At 46.8% G+C, this 18,498-nt stretch overlaps 1 protein-coding gene across 11 annotated transcripts in view; it reads left to right on the forward strand.

The window, feature by feature from the left end:
- The window catches only part of Tango2 (transport and golgi organization 2 homolog), a 60,031-nt gene that overhangs the window by 16,921 nt on the left and 24,612 nt on the right, over window positions 1-18,498 (forward strand). For 4 of the 11 annotated variants that reach the window (XM_036194499.1, XM_036194502.1, XM_036194501.1 and 1 more), the window contains exons 2-3: window positions 5,834-5,927; window positions 17,598-17,686. In XM_036194499.1, the coding sequence (XP_036050392.1) occupies window positions 5,872-5,927; window positions 17,598-17,686 (145 nt within the window). In that variant the 5' untranslated portion in view covers window positions 5,834-5,871. Of the gene's footprint in view, window positions 1-5,833; window positions 5,928-10,197; window positions 10,237-17,202; window positions 17,322-17,597; window positions 17,687-18,498 lie in introns of those variants that run through there. The other 7 variants (XM_036194508.1, XM_036194509.1, XM_036194505.1 and 4 more) reach the window with 5 other exon arrangements.

Raw genomic sequence — 18,498 nt, forward strand, 5'->3', positions numbered from 1 at the left:
CAGGAGTGTTTTGCTTGCTTGTGTGACCGTGCACTGTGTGCATTCTCTGATGCTTATAGATAGAAGACTGTCAGACTCTTAGTGGTACAGACATTACAAGCCGTTATGTGGGGCCTGGGAACTGAGCCCAGATCCTCTACAAGAGCTGTGCATACCCTTATGCCCTGAGCCGTCTTTCCAGCCCTTGTTGGCCTTTCAATGAAAGCATTTGGGAGCTACTATAGCCAAGGTCCAAGGGTACCTGGTGGCTAGGTTTCTCAGGCTAGTACCAGACCTTGTCAATGTCCACATGGTGATGGTTTTACAGGCTTACAGGATGCAAGAATTACAAGGACATAGAGGCTTGCTCCTAGACCAAAGGTTCTCAACTTTCCTAATGCTGCAACCCTTTAATACAGTTCTTCATGTTGTGATGACCCCCAACCATAATATAAATATCTGATATGCAGCCACCTAAGAAAGGGTCAGTCAACACAAAGGGGTCACAACCCACAGATTGAGAACTGCCTTCCTAGGGTTTTGTTTGTTTGTTTGTTTGTTTGTTTGTTTGTTTTTAAGATTTATTTTAAATTTAATTTAATTTTATTTTTATGTGCATTTGTGTTTCTGCCATGGGTGTGGGGATTCCCTGAAACTGGAGTTTCTGACAGGTGTGAGCTGCCATGTGGGTGCTGGGAATTGAACTCAGGACCTTTGGAACAGCAGAGAGTGCTCATAACCACTGAGCCATCTCCCTAGCCCCAGGTTGGTTTTTTGTTTGTTTGTTTGTTTGTTTTTGTTTTTTTAAAGGAAAGTCTTAGGCCAGGCAGTGTGTAGCAGGGTTGGATTTCCTGAGGAGATTCCTCCAGTGCTTACTGTAAGGATGAAGAATATGTTACAATAGAAACCCTTGAATGTTCAGGGTGCCAGGAATGTGAAATGCCACTGAGGGCAGAACCTGGAGGAAATGAGTGGAGCCAGCTCATGTGTGCTCCAGGCAAAAGGGCTGTGAGTTGGGGCTGGCCAAGCCCTGTGGAGCCCACATCATACTACATGTCCTGGATGTCAGACTTGCAGCTACAGAATTTAATGTTTTCCCTAGTGAATTTCTGTCTTGTTTTGATCTAATCTTTCCTTCCTGTGTAGGGTGGCTACGTTTAGTCTGAATTTGACCAATTAGACAGCCCGTGATTAGGCACAGGCTGCAACAACAGTTTTCTGGCCCTATAGACACTTAGAGGATATTGTCTTGGTCGGGCAAAGAGGCAGGTACAACTAGGCTCAGTGGACTATGTTGTGGAAGTAGCCTGCATGGAGTGGAGCCTGTTGCTGGGCCCAGGGTCCAGCCTTTCAGGAGGGGTGTAGTGACTCTAGCGGGTCTCAGGAGGACGCAGAGTTCAAAAAGCTTGTATTCATGTTCATAGTTTATTACAGGGGATGGATACAGATTAAAATCCACAATAGACAAGGGGCAGAGGCTCCTATTTGCGAGTTCTCAGTGGAGCTGTGTGCCCCTGCTCAGTTCTCTCAGCAGTGATGTGCGAAACAATGCACATGGGCTTTGCCAGCAGCCTGCTAACCTGGGTACCCAGGGTTTTACAGGGACTTCATTTGTGGGTTTGGCTGATTGCTAACCTATGTGGCTGACCCTACTTTGTATCCAGCTGATAACTACATGGCCCAAGGCCACCATCACAAGTCACAGTGACATAGGCTTCATGTCAGTGAGGACACTTTTCCCAAAAGACATTCCAAAGAGACTAGTTGAAGTGTAGAGGGTGTGGGTAGCCCAGGCCTGCTGTACTCCACACACAGTGACTGCCAGGAGAGCCCTGGGCAGAGCTGTGTACTTGTATTGGTGGAGATCATCCCAGGAAGTGGAGTGCTAACTGTTGCTAGGCAGGCCAAGGACACAGTGTGAGCCCTCTGCCCAGTGACAGGTGGGTGTGAGGCACCGGCTTTGGACTCTCTATGCACTTTAACCTCAGGAACCTTTGGCACAGATCCCAGTTCCTGGGCTAGCACTTGTTAGCATGGTCGTTTGGGGCTTTCAGAGACGTCCTCAGGACTGCAACTTCCTGTGCTCAGCAGGACTTCATGCTCTCCTCACCCATTTCCACAAATGTCCAGAGGGGGGTTTTTTAGGTTTTGTTCTTATTTTCCATTTTATTGTATGTGTGTGGGTGTTTTCTTCCATGTATGTCTGTGTACTATGTATGTGCAGTGGCCATGGAGCCCAGAAAAGGCACTAGATTCCCTGAAACTGGGGTTACAGAGGGTTGGGAGCCACCATGTGCATGCAGGGAAATGAACCAGGTCCTCTGAAGAACAGCCCGTGCTCTCAGCTGCTGAGCTGTCTCCAGCTCTTCCAAAAGTTTCCTTTCCTTTTCTCCTCTCCATGGTGACTGGGCTAATCTGACTTCAGGCAATTGCAGAATCCTATATGACCCTGGTCACTCTGGCTTTTTTGGGTAGCCAAAGACAGAAATTCCATTGAACTCATTAGCTAATGAGCCCAAGGGCGGCTCCAGGCGAGGTAGAGGAAAAGCCAGGCTCATCTCTCCCCAACACATGGCCGTCATGAACAGCCTATGGCCTTTGAGGACCCTTGTGATACATGTTGTCTTCTGCGGTCCCATGGGCTCTCCTGGTCCCAGAGACCATGGGAAGTGTCTGGCATGCTCAGGGGTGTTGACTCTGTGAGGTGGTTTTGACCATTTACATACCCACTCTCCTGTACACAATGTGGTAATCAGGAGGCTAGGGGATGGACTCAGGTTGGCTCCCAGCCCTGCAGGTCAGCAGGAGCAAGAAGGGGGCTGAAAAAGCAGCATGTCTGAGACCCCACCAGGCCCAGAAAGAGCATCAGAACTCCATCTGTGCTAAGTTGGAGACACCTGGCACTCACAGGGGCTTGCCAGCAGCTTCTTGGGGGAAATAACTGGGCTCAGGGGAAAGAAGGATCTGCTACGGGAGAGGTACAGTAGGGAAGGTATGAGGGGTGGTTTGCTGGCCAGAGAGGGCAGAGGGGCTGATGGGCAGCGGGCCTGGCTTGAGTGGGGGGTGAGGGATTGGAGAGAAAGGCAGTTCCTGATGGTCCCCTCCCAGGGGCTGGCTTTCCTCTGGTTCTTCTCTCCCAATGACTGCGTCTTCATCGAGGCCGCAGCCCCAGGCTCTGCCAGCACCTCCAATTCCAGGCTGCCTGGAGACACATCGATGGCCTTCCTGTGGACCCCGGAGCCCTCCCACCACTCCAACCTAGAGGCCGGTCTGCTGCCCGCCTGGGCCAGCTAAGATGGCAGGGCCTGCAGCTGAATTGGAGAAACACCCTTTCTCTGGCTATGTCTGGTGACAGTGGCCAGAACTACTTCTACCAGTGGCTCTTCCCAGTATCTGGGTACACAGCCTAGGGAGGGCCTGAGGAGTCTAAGGTCCAGAGTGCTGGCCTCTTCTCTGACACCAGGAGCTGGCTTTTGCGTGTATTGTTGGTCCAGGAGCCCCCATCCACAGCAGCTGGCAAGTGGAACATGGGCCTTCTGAGACCCAGCGTGATGTCAGTTCCTTGCACTGCCTCTGGATAACTGCTGGACCATCTCATTAGCTGTGTCCGTCTGCTTGTGAATTTACCACTTCTGTGCACCCCCCCACACACCCCCACACCCCCACACCCCCACACCTGCTGGCTCTATAGTTCCTATAGCATCATTTCTCAGAGAACTTTACAAAGTTTTTTCTGTACTCTGTGACCCCTGGTTTGTTCTGTTACTTTTTCTACCTTGCTTCTGTTTTCCTAGAATTAGCATGGCTAGTTTGTGATATTCATGTCAATCTTTCTTGATAGCCAAAGTCACTGAATTTCACCTGACCCCAGAGCGTGACTCTGTCTCTGTTTCATGGAATGCTAGGTACACATAATTTCTCAGAGACCACCCCCTTTAATTAAAAAAATTATGTATATGAATGTTTTGCCTGCAGGTTCATCTATGCACCATGTGTGTGCCTAGTATCCCCAAGGCCAGAATAAATGCTCTGAGACTAGAGTTACAGATGGTTGTGAGCCACCACGTAGGTGCTGGGGATTGAACCCAGGTCCTTTGGAAGAACAGCCAGTTTTGTTTCCTTTTTATTATAATTTTTTTCTTTTTATTTTATGTGCATTGGTGTTTTGCCATGGGTATTGGGTCCCCTTGGAACTAGAATTACACAAAGTTGTGAGCTGCCATGTGGGTGCTGAGAACTGAACCCAGGACCTCTGGAAGAGCAGTCAGTGCTCTTAACCACTGAGCCACCTCTTCAGCCCCACAGCCAGTTTTCATAATCACTAAGCCATCACTCCAGTGTGCCAGATAGTCTGGGGGCAGACACATTGTGGTATTGTCTATGGAAGGCTTTCTTAAGCCTGCCTGCTTCCCTGGGGTACTCAGGCAAGCAATAGCCATGGCAGGCTGTGGCCTGAGCCCGCTCTACTACTGTGGCAGGCCTGATGTGGAGATAACCAGTTCTTTGAGTGCCAAGGCACAGTCAGCAAAAATTCCATTTCATAGACCCAAGAATTAGAATTTCCAGTGTCTGTCCCAGGGATATCCCTGGTATCCCTGGAGCTGAGGCCTCTCCCAATGCTGTAGTATCTGTTAGGGTTTTCTGAAAAAGTAAGTGATAGTGGTCTCCAGGTCTCCAGGCCATGCTTTCTCCTAATGTGCCCACAGAGACTTTGAAGGCCCTCATCTAGGATGATGCTCTGTGTAGCTACATGGAGACTGGGGACATAGCTGCCCTAACAGCTGTAGCGGCTGTGCTGGACCTGGGTTTCTTGTGCTGGTCTCCTATATAGAGAGCCATCAAGAGCCTGACCCACAGACCCACATCTTACGTGTGTGCTGCCTCCCAGGAAGGTACCCAAACTCAAGTGGCCATGTCATGCTTAGCACCTTAGTACTAAGGCCACTGCACTGACCCTACCCAAACCTAAGAGTGAACACAGCCTGGCCTGACGCCCCAGCCACCCTGACCTCCGAGGCATCTTCCATCTGTGCCTTTGTGATAGGGGTGGTCTCCTATGGACATACATGTGCTTACAACATACACGTGCTCACAAAGACAGTGTCACGCTGTGTACAAATATCATACACAAGTACACATGAACATAGAATGTATCTGTCTGCAGAGCAACATACACATTCCTGCACTCGTCCTCAGTGGCCTCACATCTGTGCACACTGCCTCTCTGCTCACTACTTGGCCTCCTCAGTGCTGGAACAGTTTCTTGGTTGTCCCAGATTTCAGCTGATGCATTGGCTGTGTCCTGGAACTATGACACTAAATCATTGTACCTATATACATTTTGGGGTTCTTTGAGTCTCCTTTCCAGAGTTGGTACATCTAGATTAGGTCTAATCTCAGAACTAGAAAGTATGGGAAAATGCTTTCTGGGCCCCAGAGGCTCTGAGGCATGGGGTCCATGCTCATATAGCACCCAGGTGTGTGCACATGCCCAGCACAGATTTCTGCCTACTAATGTGGGTATGTAGAGCCATTAGGTCCTTTGGGATGGTAGGTGTGTGTGCTGGACAAAGGCCTGCAGGAATTTGTGTCACAGATCACCCCAGGTGAAGTGCCATTTTAGGGGAGAGGATTTGCTGTCCTTACCCTAGCTTTATGTGTGGTTCCCATTGCTGCTGCTGTCCCTTCCAGCACTACCCACCACCCCGGGCGGTGTGCCCAGGGTCAGGGAGTGTCGTGGTGGTGGAGTTACAAGATCTGGTTCTCACTTGTGGTGGTGTGTTCTGGGCCATTGAGGTGTCTGAAAGGCCCTGCGACACTGCTGTTCATGGCTCACTATTCTCCTTTTCCACAGAGCTTGTGACCGTGTGAGCAAAGCCTCCCTTGCAACCCATGTGCATCATCTTCTTTAAGTTTGATCCTCGTCCCGTTTCCAAAAATGCATACAGGTAATGAATGCCCTTGTTCTGCCTCTGCCATGCTGCTGGGCCTGGGGTACATGGCTACTCCTCACCACTGGGGTGCCATGTATGCAAGAGACAAGGGCAGGCTGCTGGGTGTGTGGGCCAGCCTCTGAATAACTACATACTGGTCTCTGAGGCAACCTGCACGGGCCTGGTCTGGCTGTCTTGGACAGTGGCTGCTTAGCATGGGGTGCTGGGAGGACAGCGTGACGAGGTGCAGTTCTGTGGGTTGTGATTAGGGTCACAGCTGCCGAATTTGGGTGGTGATGACAGTGAGTTGGTTTGGGTGAGTGATCTGGATCGCAGCAGATTGAGGAAAGCATCCGTGGGTTTTTGGCTCTTAGTCTGAAGAGAGGAACCTGGAGTACCAGCCAAGGACTTGGGGAACAGTGGGCAGGGAAGGGTGAACTGGGAGCCAGCCCGCCCTACTCTTCCCTACCTGTGAACTCAGGACAGTAGTAGCCCCTTCATTCCCTAGGACATGTCAGCGTTTATTCCTCCATGTAGAGAACATGGCAGAGAATTAACCCACAGCTAGAAATGGACTTTAGAACTCCCCTCTCACGAATTTGCCTGGAGCGTTTTCAAGCTTTTAAGATGCATTATAGCAATGACCTGAGTGGTTTCAGTGAGGTTCTCATACTGGGTCACGATGCAGAATGGAGAGGCACCACCATGCCTGTCACAGTGCCTGAATTTCCTCATTTCAGGTTAGGGATAGGATTACTGGGACTTAGCATTTCTCTTCCTGCAGAGGACTAGCAGCATAGTTGGATCAGGCTGAAGGAGGCAATTCTAGTGGCCCCTGGCATAAGATCTAAGGGAGTCAGGGTCTATTCTGCAGGTGCAGTCCCGCAAGGACAGTGATAAGGAAGTACACCAAGGGGCTGGCTGGTGAGAAGTGAGCAGATTAATGAATATACAAACAACAAACATGAGAAACAGCCCCTACTCCAGTGCCCAGAGCAGGGCCCTGTGTGTCATTCCTGTATTAAGATCCGCAGTGGGGTGCTGGGGAGATGTCCTGCTGCTCTTCTGGTGGAAAGTATCCACTTGGTAGTTCACCACTGTCTGTACTTGAATTCCGTGGAACACAGTGCCCTCTTCTGGCCTGCACAGAGACACCAGGTACTCCAGTGATGCCCAGATAGATGTAGGCAGAGCACCATAGACACACAATCTTTAAAATTAAAAAGCTGGGTGGCAGTGGCACACACCTTTAATCCCAGCACTCAGGAGGCAGAGGCAAGCAGATCTCTGTGAGTTCAAAGCCAGCCTGTTCTACAGAGTGAGTTCCAGGACAGCCAAGGCTATTCAGAGAAACCCTGTCTCGAAAAACCAAAAAAGAAAGTAAGCAGTAAAGTATGGATCTGAGCCTTCACATACTAAGTTGAGAAGTGGTTCAACCCACTTCTCTGCTCTCCTCAGCCCTTATATTCACGTGAGCTTCCTTGTACCAGCAAAAGCAAAGTTGTATTTCCATCTGGGATGACCCAGCCCAACAAACAGTTCCTTAGTCTTGAGTGACATATGAATCCCAGGGTTGGCCAGAGCCCACTTGATAGTTTGTTCCTTGAAGACCATCTGCAGGTAAAATTAAAATGGGAAGAAAGAAGGATAAAAAATCGGCAAGTTTACATCACGTACTAGTAGGAAGTAAAGACCCATGAGAGCCGAGTGTGCAGCACACACCTGGAGTCCCAGTCACACAGTGGGTTCAGGCAGGACAACTTAGACCAGCAGGAAGAGGAGGCAGCAAGAGGCAACACCACCACCATCCTCTTTCCTGGGGTCACCATGTATTCACTGGCTTCCTTTCTACCCTCTCAGATGTTAACAGATCCATATGGCCAGAAATCTCTGTCCAGCTTTAGGGGGCTGGAGTTTAGCTGTTCCTCTTCCTGCAGGGAATACTCAGAGCCTGTGCCTGTGGTAAGCTCCACCCACCTCATCCTTCCAGCAACCCTGGCCTCTGGGGACAATCTCTGGGACTTACCAATCACCACCTGGGGCCTCACTGAAAATCACCTTCACATCCAATTAGTCTGAGACCCTGGGGACCAACCTTTATTCATTCAGTTGGAAACCAGATGTGGTTCACATCTTTTAATCACAGCACTTGGGGATGCAAGCAGGAGGTCCAAGGCCAACCTGGACAACATGAAATTCTGAAAGAAAGAAAAGATTGATCACAGAGCCAGACTTGGTCCCCAGGGCTTACTGTGGCTGCCACAGATGGCTTTTGAAGTAGGAGAAGACACCTTAGGTTTGAATGAGAGTGGTTCCCATAGGCTAATGTGTTTGAACACTTGGTCTCCAGTTGGTGGAACACTTTGGGAAGGATTAGGAGGTGTGGCTCTGTTGGAGGAGGGGTGTCACTGGGGGATGAGATTTGAGGTTCAAAAGACTTGGGGGCCATTCACAGCACTCCAGTGACTCACTCTCTGTCTCCAGCTTGTGGATTAAGATATGAGCTGGGGGCGGGGGGTGCTGGAGAGGTGGTTCAGTGGTTAAGAGCACTTGCTGTTCTTTCAAAGGACCTGGGTTCAATTCTCAGCACCCACATGGCAGCTCACAACTGTCTGTAATTCCAAAATATGACACCCTTACTGAGAGGATACCTGGGCAGTACTTTAGATTTCTGCCATGATCACAAAAGACACAGCCCCCAAAGAGCAGTATAAACATCTCTAAGGTCTAAAAGAAGTAAACATACATGTAGACATACATGCAGGCAAAACACCAATGCACATAAAATAATTAAAAAAAAAAAGAAGGCATGAGTTCTCACTGTTCCTGCTGCCATGCCTTTGCTTGGCCACCATGGACTCTGACCCTCTGAAGCTGTAAGCCCCAAATTAAACACTTTCGTTTATAAGCTGCCTTGGTCATGGTGTTTTATCACAGCAACAGAAAGTAACTAGACAGCTCTTCACAACCACAGGATGTTATAGTTTCTATGTTTAAAATTCTAACTCCAGCCAGGTGTAGCAGTTCAGGCCTTTAATAACAGCACTCCAGAGAGAGGTGGATCTCTAAATTCCAGGACAGCAATTTATCACAGCTATAGACTAAGACTCTGTCTCGAAAAAACCAAAAAGTAAAAAATAGAAATCCTAACTGGCAGTACATCAGAATACAGCTCTCTTTAGAGATAGACCTTCAAAGAAATGACTGAGGTCAAATGAAGCCACGGGAGTGGACCTGAATCAGTACGCTGGGTGTCCTGAGAAGAGATCAGAATACAGACATACAAAAGAATGCTGGTACAAACAGAGAGATGGAAGACAGGCCCCTGGTGGAAACCCGTCCCTGCCAATACTGTGATCCTGGACTCCCAGCCTGCAGAGCTACAAGACAATAAACTGCTGGTGCCTGAGCTGCCAGCCTGTGGCGATCCATTATGGCAGAGGGGAAGCCTGTGCTCTAAGATCAGTCAGCATGACGGCTTTCCCAGGGGACTTTGTCCTATACTTGGATGCTCATGTCTCCAAGGAAGACGCTTTGCTGCCAGCTTACAGCACACTGGTCTGTGTTTCTTATGGAGGTGAAGAAGCCTAACAGATCTCACTAAATCAGCCCTGAGCAAGTGAATGAACACGAACCATATTTTCCCAGCTTGGTGGACGAAGTTCACTTCTGGTAGCTCCAGGGATGTCCAGTGACGGTGGCAGGCTGCAGCTTCTGACTTATTCACTGAGAGGACGCCTGGGCAGTGCTTTAGATTTCTGCCATGATCCCAAAAGACAAAAGTCCCCTAAAGTCCCCATAGAGCAGTATAAACCTCCCTAAGGTCTGAGATCTCCCAGGTCAGAATCATAAAATACAGTACAGTGGTAGCACATGCCTTTAAGCCCAGCACTTTAATCCCACAGAGGCAAAGCCAGGTGGATCTCTGTGAGTTCGAGACCATCCTGGTCTACAGAGCAAGATCCAGGACAGGCACCAAAACTACACAGAGAAACCCTGTCTCGAAAAACAAAAAAACAAAACTGGAAATGATGCTTGAAATTCTTGGGGTTTATGTATGGATAGCTCAGTGGTAGAGAGTTGTCTTCAGTCCTCAACACTGCAAAAATAAAATGCAATCAAGCCATTATTGGAGCTAAGGGTTGAACTCAGGCCCTGACTTCACCCTAGCAAAATGCCTCCTGAAGGAGTAGGTCAAAAGTGAAGCAAATAAATGCCTATTACTCTGGCTGGCAATTGTGTGTATTTCAAAATCTATAACTGATTACATGAAATACTCTTACAGACATCGTAACAGCTTTGACAAGATTGACCAATAACCACAGTAAGTCAATGTACCCTGTCCACTCACCCAAAGAGCCATGAGCTGGAGAAACTTGCATTTTTTTTTTATAAATGGAAATGCAGTAAAAGCATGCCCTTCCATTGACTAGGGAAATGTCAGTGTTTCACTCCCATGCACAAAGCTGAAAATGATGCATTCTAATTAAAAATTTTTTCTTGAGCATGTGGTGTGCATGCATGTATGTGGGTGCACGTCTGTGTTGAGGTGTGCATGTGCACATGTGTGCATGGGTTTGTGCACATGCATGTGGAGGCCAGAGGTTCGTGTTGCAAGTCTTCAGACACTCTACCTTATGCATCGAGACAGAGCCTCTCAGTTGAATCTGGAGCTCACCAATGTGGGTAGCCTAACTAGTCAGCTTGCTTCACGGCTGGAGTTAAAGACACCCAACATTCACCTGGGTGCTAGGAACTTGAACTCAGACCACAGATGAACCCTCATGGGTACTGCAGTTGCTCCAAGTGTTAGCTGAGGAAGTTGTCTCTCCTCTCATCTAGGACTTGATGTGGGTGCTCATCTCTCTAGCATATCCCTGAATTACAAAGTCCCCACAAACCATCGGCAGTTCAACCTGTGATAAAAATAACTGAGCAGTTAGTGTTCTTCAGAAATTAGGCAAACACATTTCTTGCTTAAAAATAGGCAGTTGAGGTACTGGAGAGAAGGCTCAGCAATTAAGGTTTGATTCCCAGAACCTACATGGCAGCTCACAGCCACCTGTAACTCCAGTTTCAGGGAATCCAGTCCCTTTTCTGGCCTCTATGGACTGTCTGTGGGTAATGCATAGACATACATGCAGGCAAAACACTCATACACAAGAATAATAAAAGGAAAAAGGTTCAAGGAAAAAGACTTTTTTTCTTTTTGTTTTTCGAAATAGGGTTTCTCTGTGTAGACTATGCTGGCCTTGAACTCAAGAGAGCAGCCTGCCTCTGCCTTCTGAGTGCTGGGATTAAAGGAGTGCACCACTACAACCTGGCTATATAATTTTGAAAATCTTTTGTTGTTGTTACTTTATTTCTTTTTATTTTATGTGCATTTGTCTTTTGCCTGCATGTATGTCTATGTGAGGGTGTCAGAACCACTGGAACTGGAATTACAGACAGTTTTGAGCTACCATGTTGGGAATTGAACCAGGGTCCTCTGAAGGAGCAGCCAGTGCTCTTAACCACTGAGACATCTCTCTAGTCCTAAGAAAAATAAGTAGTTGGACATCTTCAGACAGAAGGTCCTGCTTAGTCAGCTTTTCTGCTTTTCTTTCCCTTCTTATTTATTTGTTTCACATTGCCTTTATTCAAATATGTAAGAATCAGTTCCTGGGGCCAGCAGTCCCTGTCTGGTTCTGGGCACAGAGCTTACTAAGAGCACAGACTACCAGTAGGAGCTCTGAGGTAGAAGTTTCTGTCCCATCTGCCAACTTTATTAGCATAGCACATTCATGTCCTGCTCCCTCTGCATCTGGCTGGCAACTCCAGACTCCCCCCTTTCATCCCAGCATTCTCCTAGTCTGGCTCTCCGGCCTAACCTTATCCTGTTCAGCTATTGGTTCTTTATTAAACCAATCAAAGTGACATATATTCACACAGTGTAAAGGAATATTCCACAGGAATTCCCTCTTTTTGTCTAAATAAAAAAGGAAGGTTTTGCCGGACGGTGGTGGCGCACGCCTGTAATCCCAGCACTTGGGAGGCAGAGGCAGGTGGATCTCTGTGAGTTCGAGGCCAGCCTGGGCTACAGAGCTAGTCCAGGAAAGGCACAAAGCTACAGAGAAACCCTGTCTCAAAAAACCAAAAAAAAAAAAAAAAAAAAAAAAAGAAGGTTTTAACTTTAACGTAGTAAAATTATATACAACTAAAACAGTTATCAAGTAAGAATTACAGTTACAGGGGCTGGAGAGATGGCTCAGAGGTTAAGAGCACTGGCTGCTCCTCCAGAGGTCCTGAGTTCAATTCCCAGCAACCACATGGTGGCTCACAGCCATCTGTAATGAGATCTGGCGCCCTCTTCTGCATACATAATAAATAAATAAATCTTTAAAAAAAAAAGAATTACAGTTACAATATCCAGTCCATTTGTATTTGGCAAAATTAGAGAAAATACTCCATTTTCTATCCTATCTTGGTGAGTCTAAAGTTTAAATCTAATTTACCTTTTATCATAATTAAAGAAAACTATAATTATAACTATCTAGTCTTCAATTACATCAAAGACCCCAGAAGGGTGAAATGTTACCTAATGACAGGGACATCAGGCCGCCTGGACAGTCACCCTAGGTTCCTCTGCAATGTTAGGGCATCCAACTCTGGCCTACAGGTCTAGCATATCTGACAGACTTTCCTGTGAAGCAGGGAATTTTGAAAGACTATCCTATCCTGTCTTGGCAAAGTTCTACAGTCTCCTTTCTTACATCCTGCTGGTCCAGTTTGGACAGTAACTGTCAGCAATTTAGGCAAGGGCAGTTTTTTTTTTTTTCCCACGTGGCTAACTTTTTCCATAAAGAAAGCAAACTCCATATGGAGTTTTTCGATGCCCATCATGTTCTCTGGAGTACATTGGTGCTGCCAGGAACAGACATGTCTTAACTGTCATAAAAGTCTAAGTTATCAAAACATTTTAAATGCCATATTCTGTAAGTCTTTGAAGTTTTTAAAGATTGCCTATCTATTTCTCTGTTTATCTAGAATATATCTCTGTATAGCTAGAAAACCTATCTAACATGACTATAAGTTTAATAGTTATGAGTGAGTGTTAGCCTTTTAGTATCCCTAAATGCTTTTTTATTTTTTATTTTTATTTTTTTGAGCTGAGGATCAAACCTAGGGCCTTGTAGGCAAGTGCTCTACCACTGAGCTAAATCCCCAACCCCTTAAATAGCTTTTAAGGACTAAAACTTTACATTGTATAGGTATAAGCTGTATAGGTATTACCTTAAGCAAAAATAGAAACAGATGTAAAAGGTCAATAACCTCAAATTTGTGGCAATATACAAAATTATCTTAAACAGCTGGGTGGTGGTAGTCCACGCCTTTAATCCCAGCACTCGGGAGGCAGAGCCACTCAGATCTCTGTGAGTTCAAGGCCAGCCTGGGCTACAGAGTGAGATCCAGGACAGGCTCCAAAACTACACAGGGAAATCCTGTCTTGAAAAACAATAAATAGATAGATAGATAGATAGATAGATAGATAGATAGATAGATAGATAAATTTAAAAAATATCTTAAACAGAAATGGAAACATATAAGCAGTGTAACAAGAATGCTTAAATTTCTATCAACATACAAAAATCCATACCAATGTAAATTATTTAAGAGTAATAGTTGCTTTTTTTAGTTTGAAATTGATTCAGTAATCTACCTTTTTATCCTATCATTTTTATATCATATCTTCCTTTTTTCCTTTAGAAAGAGATCTTTGAATTTAACTCTTTTATTTAGCTTTTTTTTTTTTAAATTATCACTAATAACAACTTGTAACCCCCTTTAAATGATAATAGACATCCATAACCCATTTTTTGGGAATGTGGGCATAGTTCTCTGGACTACTTCCTAATGGTTGGGGGTACTGGTAATCTTTGAGGGAATTTGGGAAAATTTAGGAAAACTGTAGCGTTCCGTGAGGCTGGGTCAGCAGTCAGCAATCTGGAAGCTGCTCTGGATGCTGGATCTCCTCAACCATCCCTGTCTGCCCTGAAATATATAAACTTCTAACGGTAACATATGTATCTGCATTAACACAGTACAGACTGTACATTGTACATAAATCAGCCAAGGTTGATTTTTTTGTTATGTGTTTGAGCCGGGCAAATATACATTATGTATCTTGTAGTTCTAGGTTTCTTTGTGTCTGTAGTCAGGATTTCGGGGAGGGGGGGTCTTCCTTGATCAAACCTGATTTGTTTGTTTTGTTTTTTCTCTGTGTAGCTTTAGAGCCTGTTCTGGAACTCACTCTGTAGACCAGGCTGACCTCAGACTCACAGAGATCTGCCTGCCTCTGCTTCCCAAGTGCTGGGATTAAAGGTGTGTGCTACCAGTGCCTGGCAAGACTTTATTATTTTAAAACTTTATGTTTCTTTTTTATGATGTGTATACCTTCTCTTTTCTTTCCCAAGCCCACTTAGGGCCTTTTTTTTTTTTTTGTCTAAATCTGTCCTTCACTGAGCATCTGTAACCTTTTCTGTCTGCATGAGCAAAATATTTAAACTGCTGTGTAACTTAGATCATAGTGTGCTGGTGGCTGGCTCCTCCCCGCTCAGTTCCCTGTGTCTAGTCTCATGGCAGAGGTATATTTACCGCCAGCTCCGGGAGCAATGTTTACTGCCCCAAATCTGGGAATTTTTTGGTCCACATGGCCACTGAGTATCGTACCACCCATTTGCTCATAAACCGCACTTAAATGTTGGGTAGCAGAGCCTCTGAAAAGAGCCTCCCTCGGTTTTTGCTGCTAGCGCTGAGCCAGGAAGCTTCTCTTAAAGGAAGAGATCTAATCACACCTCTGATCACCACCAGCAAACAGAGTTCATTGGAGAAAAGGCAGTTACCAAGAAGCTGTTTTGACTCCGTTTTTTGTGTGTTTAGAATTCTTTCCCAAGCTCTCTCAGGTTTTATGTGGATGTAGTTGTGCCACATTGGAACACCATTTGTGGACTGAAGTAATATTACTTATAAATGTTTTGCCAATAGCTCAGGCTTATTACTAACAGGCATTTACACTTTAAGCTAACCCATGTGCCTTATTTATGCTCCGCCATGTGGTGGTACCTTTATTAGCATGGCACATTCATGTCCTGCTCCCTATATGTCTGACTGGCAACTCTAGACTCCACCCACCCCTTTTCATCCCAGCATTCTCCTAGTCTGGCTCTCCGGCCTAACCTTATCCTGTTCAACTATTGGCCAGTCAGCTTCTTTATTAAACCAATCACAGTGACATATATTCACACAGTGTAAAGGAATATTCCACAGCAGGGGCTTCCTGGCTCCACTGCCCCCAATTCATTTTCAGGGGCAGGACCAGGAAGCTGACCCTACATCTGGAAGAATGGGGGCTCCCAGCCAGTCTCTGTGTCATCACTGAAGCCTCAGGAGCTTTGCTTGTTTTCCTCCTAGCCACTGTGCGGGCTCAGTGAAAAATGTGGTGTTGGGAATGCTGGCATTGCTGCCAAGATGGGAGAGACAACTCGACCCCAGAAGGGGCAGAACAGAGATGGGAGACACAGGCTCATTGGAACTTGCCTGTTGAAGGTACAGAGAATTGTTCTGAGGGTATCTGTGTCTTGTTTAGGGTTCTATTGCTGTGAAGAGACACCATGGCAAAAAGAAAGCACATGGGCTGGCTTACATTTCAGAGGTTTAGTCCATTATCATCCTGGTGGGAAGCATGGCGGCATGCAGGCAGAGATGGTGTATGTACTACTGGAGAATTCTATATCCCAATCTGTAGGCAGCAGGAAGAGAGAGCCACTGGGCATGACTTCAGCATCTGAAACTTCAAAGCCCACCCCCAGTGATACACTTCCTTCCACAAGGCCACACCTCCTAATAGTGCCACTTGTGTGTGCCTGTGGGGCCGTTTTCCTTCAGACCACCACAGTCTACCCTAAGGACAGTGACTACCTCCCTACTCCAGGTGACTGTGCTGAAGTGAGAATTAGGGGCAAGACTAGGGCAGTCTGGATGCGGTGAGGCTTCCCCAGGAGACCCAGAGGGCTCAAGGGCCATTCCTACTCTCCTTCCAAAACCAAGATGTAGCTACTGATGTCCAGTGTCTCCTCAGGCTTCTTTTGACAGAGGCACACTTTTCTAGGTCTGCTTGAGTGTGCAGTGGGCGGGGCAGACAGGTGGAAGGAAGAAAATGACCTGTCCTCTAGCTTATCCCCTGTGTGCCTGGTAGTCCATGAAGAATCCTTACTGCCCTGGTCCTTTTGGAGTATGGCATGGAATGAGACTGTCCCACAAGACCTGGTAGATGTGGCTAGCAGGCAGAGGCCAGAGGTATAGCTGCAAGCCTCCATGCTGCCTCCATAGCAGCCTGAGAGATGTCCACTCAGGAAAGGTAGTAAAGTGTGGTTGTGATTTTTTTTTTTTTTTTAACCAGAGCTGAGGACCGAACCCAGGGCCTTACGCTCGCTAAATCCCCAACCCCGTGATTTTTTTTTTTTAATGGAGGTCTCATTGTATAACCCTGGCTGGCCTAGAATCCACAGAGATCTGCCTCCGCCTGTCTAGTCTGGGACTAAAGTTGTGTACCATCATGCCCAGCTTGACTTCACAGAAAAAAATCTCAGGGTGAGTCAGCATGAAGCAGAGGTAGAGTTTATTGAGAAGAGATTTTTAACATAGATTTTGGCAGAGGTTAGTAGAGACACTTGGGTATCAAGACACTCCCAGGGCAAAGGTGTGGGCTTCCACAGAGCAGTATATGATTCCATTGCCGTCTAACGGTCCATCTCAAAGGTATAGGATACTGTGACTTGTGAAAGTAGGTCTCAAAGGTGTCTGTGTGATTCTGTGCCTCCAGAGGGCACGTCTCAAAGGGTTCTAAAGGTACTTCAAGGACAGAGTGGCTCCTGGGGGCGCTGGGTTAGAGTAGCTGATAAGATAAAGGTCACATGGGTAACAGAGAAGATGCTTTTACTGTGAACAGATTTCTGTCTTGCTTGAGGTTCTCAGCAAACTTCAGACTTATATCTGAGAAAGGTAATAAGGCCATGCTCAAGGACATAAATGATCAGGCCTTACACATAGCTCATTGCTATTTTAACACTTTCTAAAAGAAAATATATAAAAAGGACATTGTCTCTTTTTAATGTCTCTTTTTCTAAACATTATTTTTATTACTTTAAATTATTTATATTTTTATGGATATGTGCACGTAAGTACAGGTGCCCACAGGTAACAGATGTGAGATCCCTGGAGCTGGAGTTACAGGCGATTGTGAGCTTCCTGATGTGGACCTCTGGAAGAGCAGTCTGTGCTCTTAACAACTAAACCAGCTCACGAACCTGCCCTGTGTAGGCAGTCTTAACAGTAAATGTTGATTGGACTGGCGTCCTCAACGCTGAGTTGGTGAGCTACCTTTCCATTCTCTGTCTCCTTAGTTTCCTTCCTGTCCTGCCTGGTACTTATACCTCTGCCTGGTGCCTGTCTCCTGAGCAGGCTCTCTGCCGCAGTTTCCCAGGAGCTGCCTAGAGCGCCTGTGGATATATGGCCAGGAATGAGCGGTTCTTCATGTTGCTGCTGCTGAAAATTTACCGTTAGAGCAGAGAGGCTGGAGGTGCTCCCCATGGGACGCACGTGCATTTCAATCCCCAGGACATGGCTTCCCCTGATTTCCTCTCCCAGGCTCATCTTGGCAGCCAATAGAGATGAATTCTACCACAGACCGTCCAAGTTGGCAGACTTCTGGGGGAACAACAGTGAGATCCTCAGTGGTAAGTGTTTCTCCACACCTGGTGAGCTGCTCTGCTGTGCTCCCCAAGTTTGGCAAGGCGGCACCCACAACTAGTAAGGGTAGTAATGGCGCTGCTTCCATGTGCAGGTGCTGAATGCAAAGTAGGCTTTGGGGTTCAGCCAGCCCTAAAATCAGGCATCCCTTAGAACTGACCACCCAGTATGTCCCATGTGTCTTCTTCCCATGCTGTGGGTCCTGGAAGAAATGGCCAGCCTGTGAGAAGGGGCCACATTGCTTGGTCTTTGGAGCATTGTCATTGTGTGTGTATGTCTATGTGTGTTCTCGTATCTGCGTTCATGCTCCTACCTGCACCCCTGGCCCCCAGCAAAGGCCTGTACTGGGTATTTTTGGTATTTGTAGAAATCAGTAAGCTTTTTCTTAATGCAGGCCAGCTGTCAGGAAACAGTTTGATCTTTGCTTTAGGGGCTGTTAGGTGGGGGAGGAGCCATTTGAGCTAAGTATTTTTTTTTTCTTTTTGGTTTTTTCGAGACAGGGTTTCTCTGTGTAGCTTTGCGCCTTTCCTGGAACTCACTTGGTAGCCCAGGCTGGCCTCGAACTCACAGAGATCCACCTGCCTCTGCCTCCCGAGTGCTGGGATTAAAGGCGTGCGCCACCACTGTGCGGCTCAAGCTAAGTATTTTTGACTCCTGAACCCAGAACCCCAGGAGTTAGTGGGTTTTCCAGCCTGACTTCTGGGAGCAGACAGCACTCACTGCCATCGGTGAGCACTGTTCAGTTCCTTTTGTGTGGTTTTTTTTCATCCTGTCACACACAGTCTGGGAACAGCCCTGG

The sequence above is a fragment of the Onychomys torridus genome, chromosome 8 (assembly GCF_903995425.1).
Source record: "Onychomys torridus chromosome 8, mOncTor1.1, whole genome shotgun sequence".
In the NCBI taxonomy this organism is placed as follows: domain Eukaryota; kingdom Metazoa; phylum Chordata; class Mammalia; order Rodentia; family Cricetidae; genus Onychomys; species Onychomys torridus.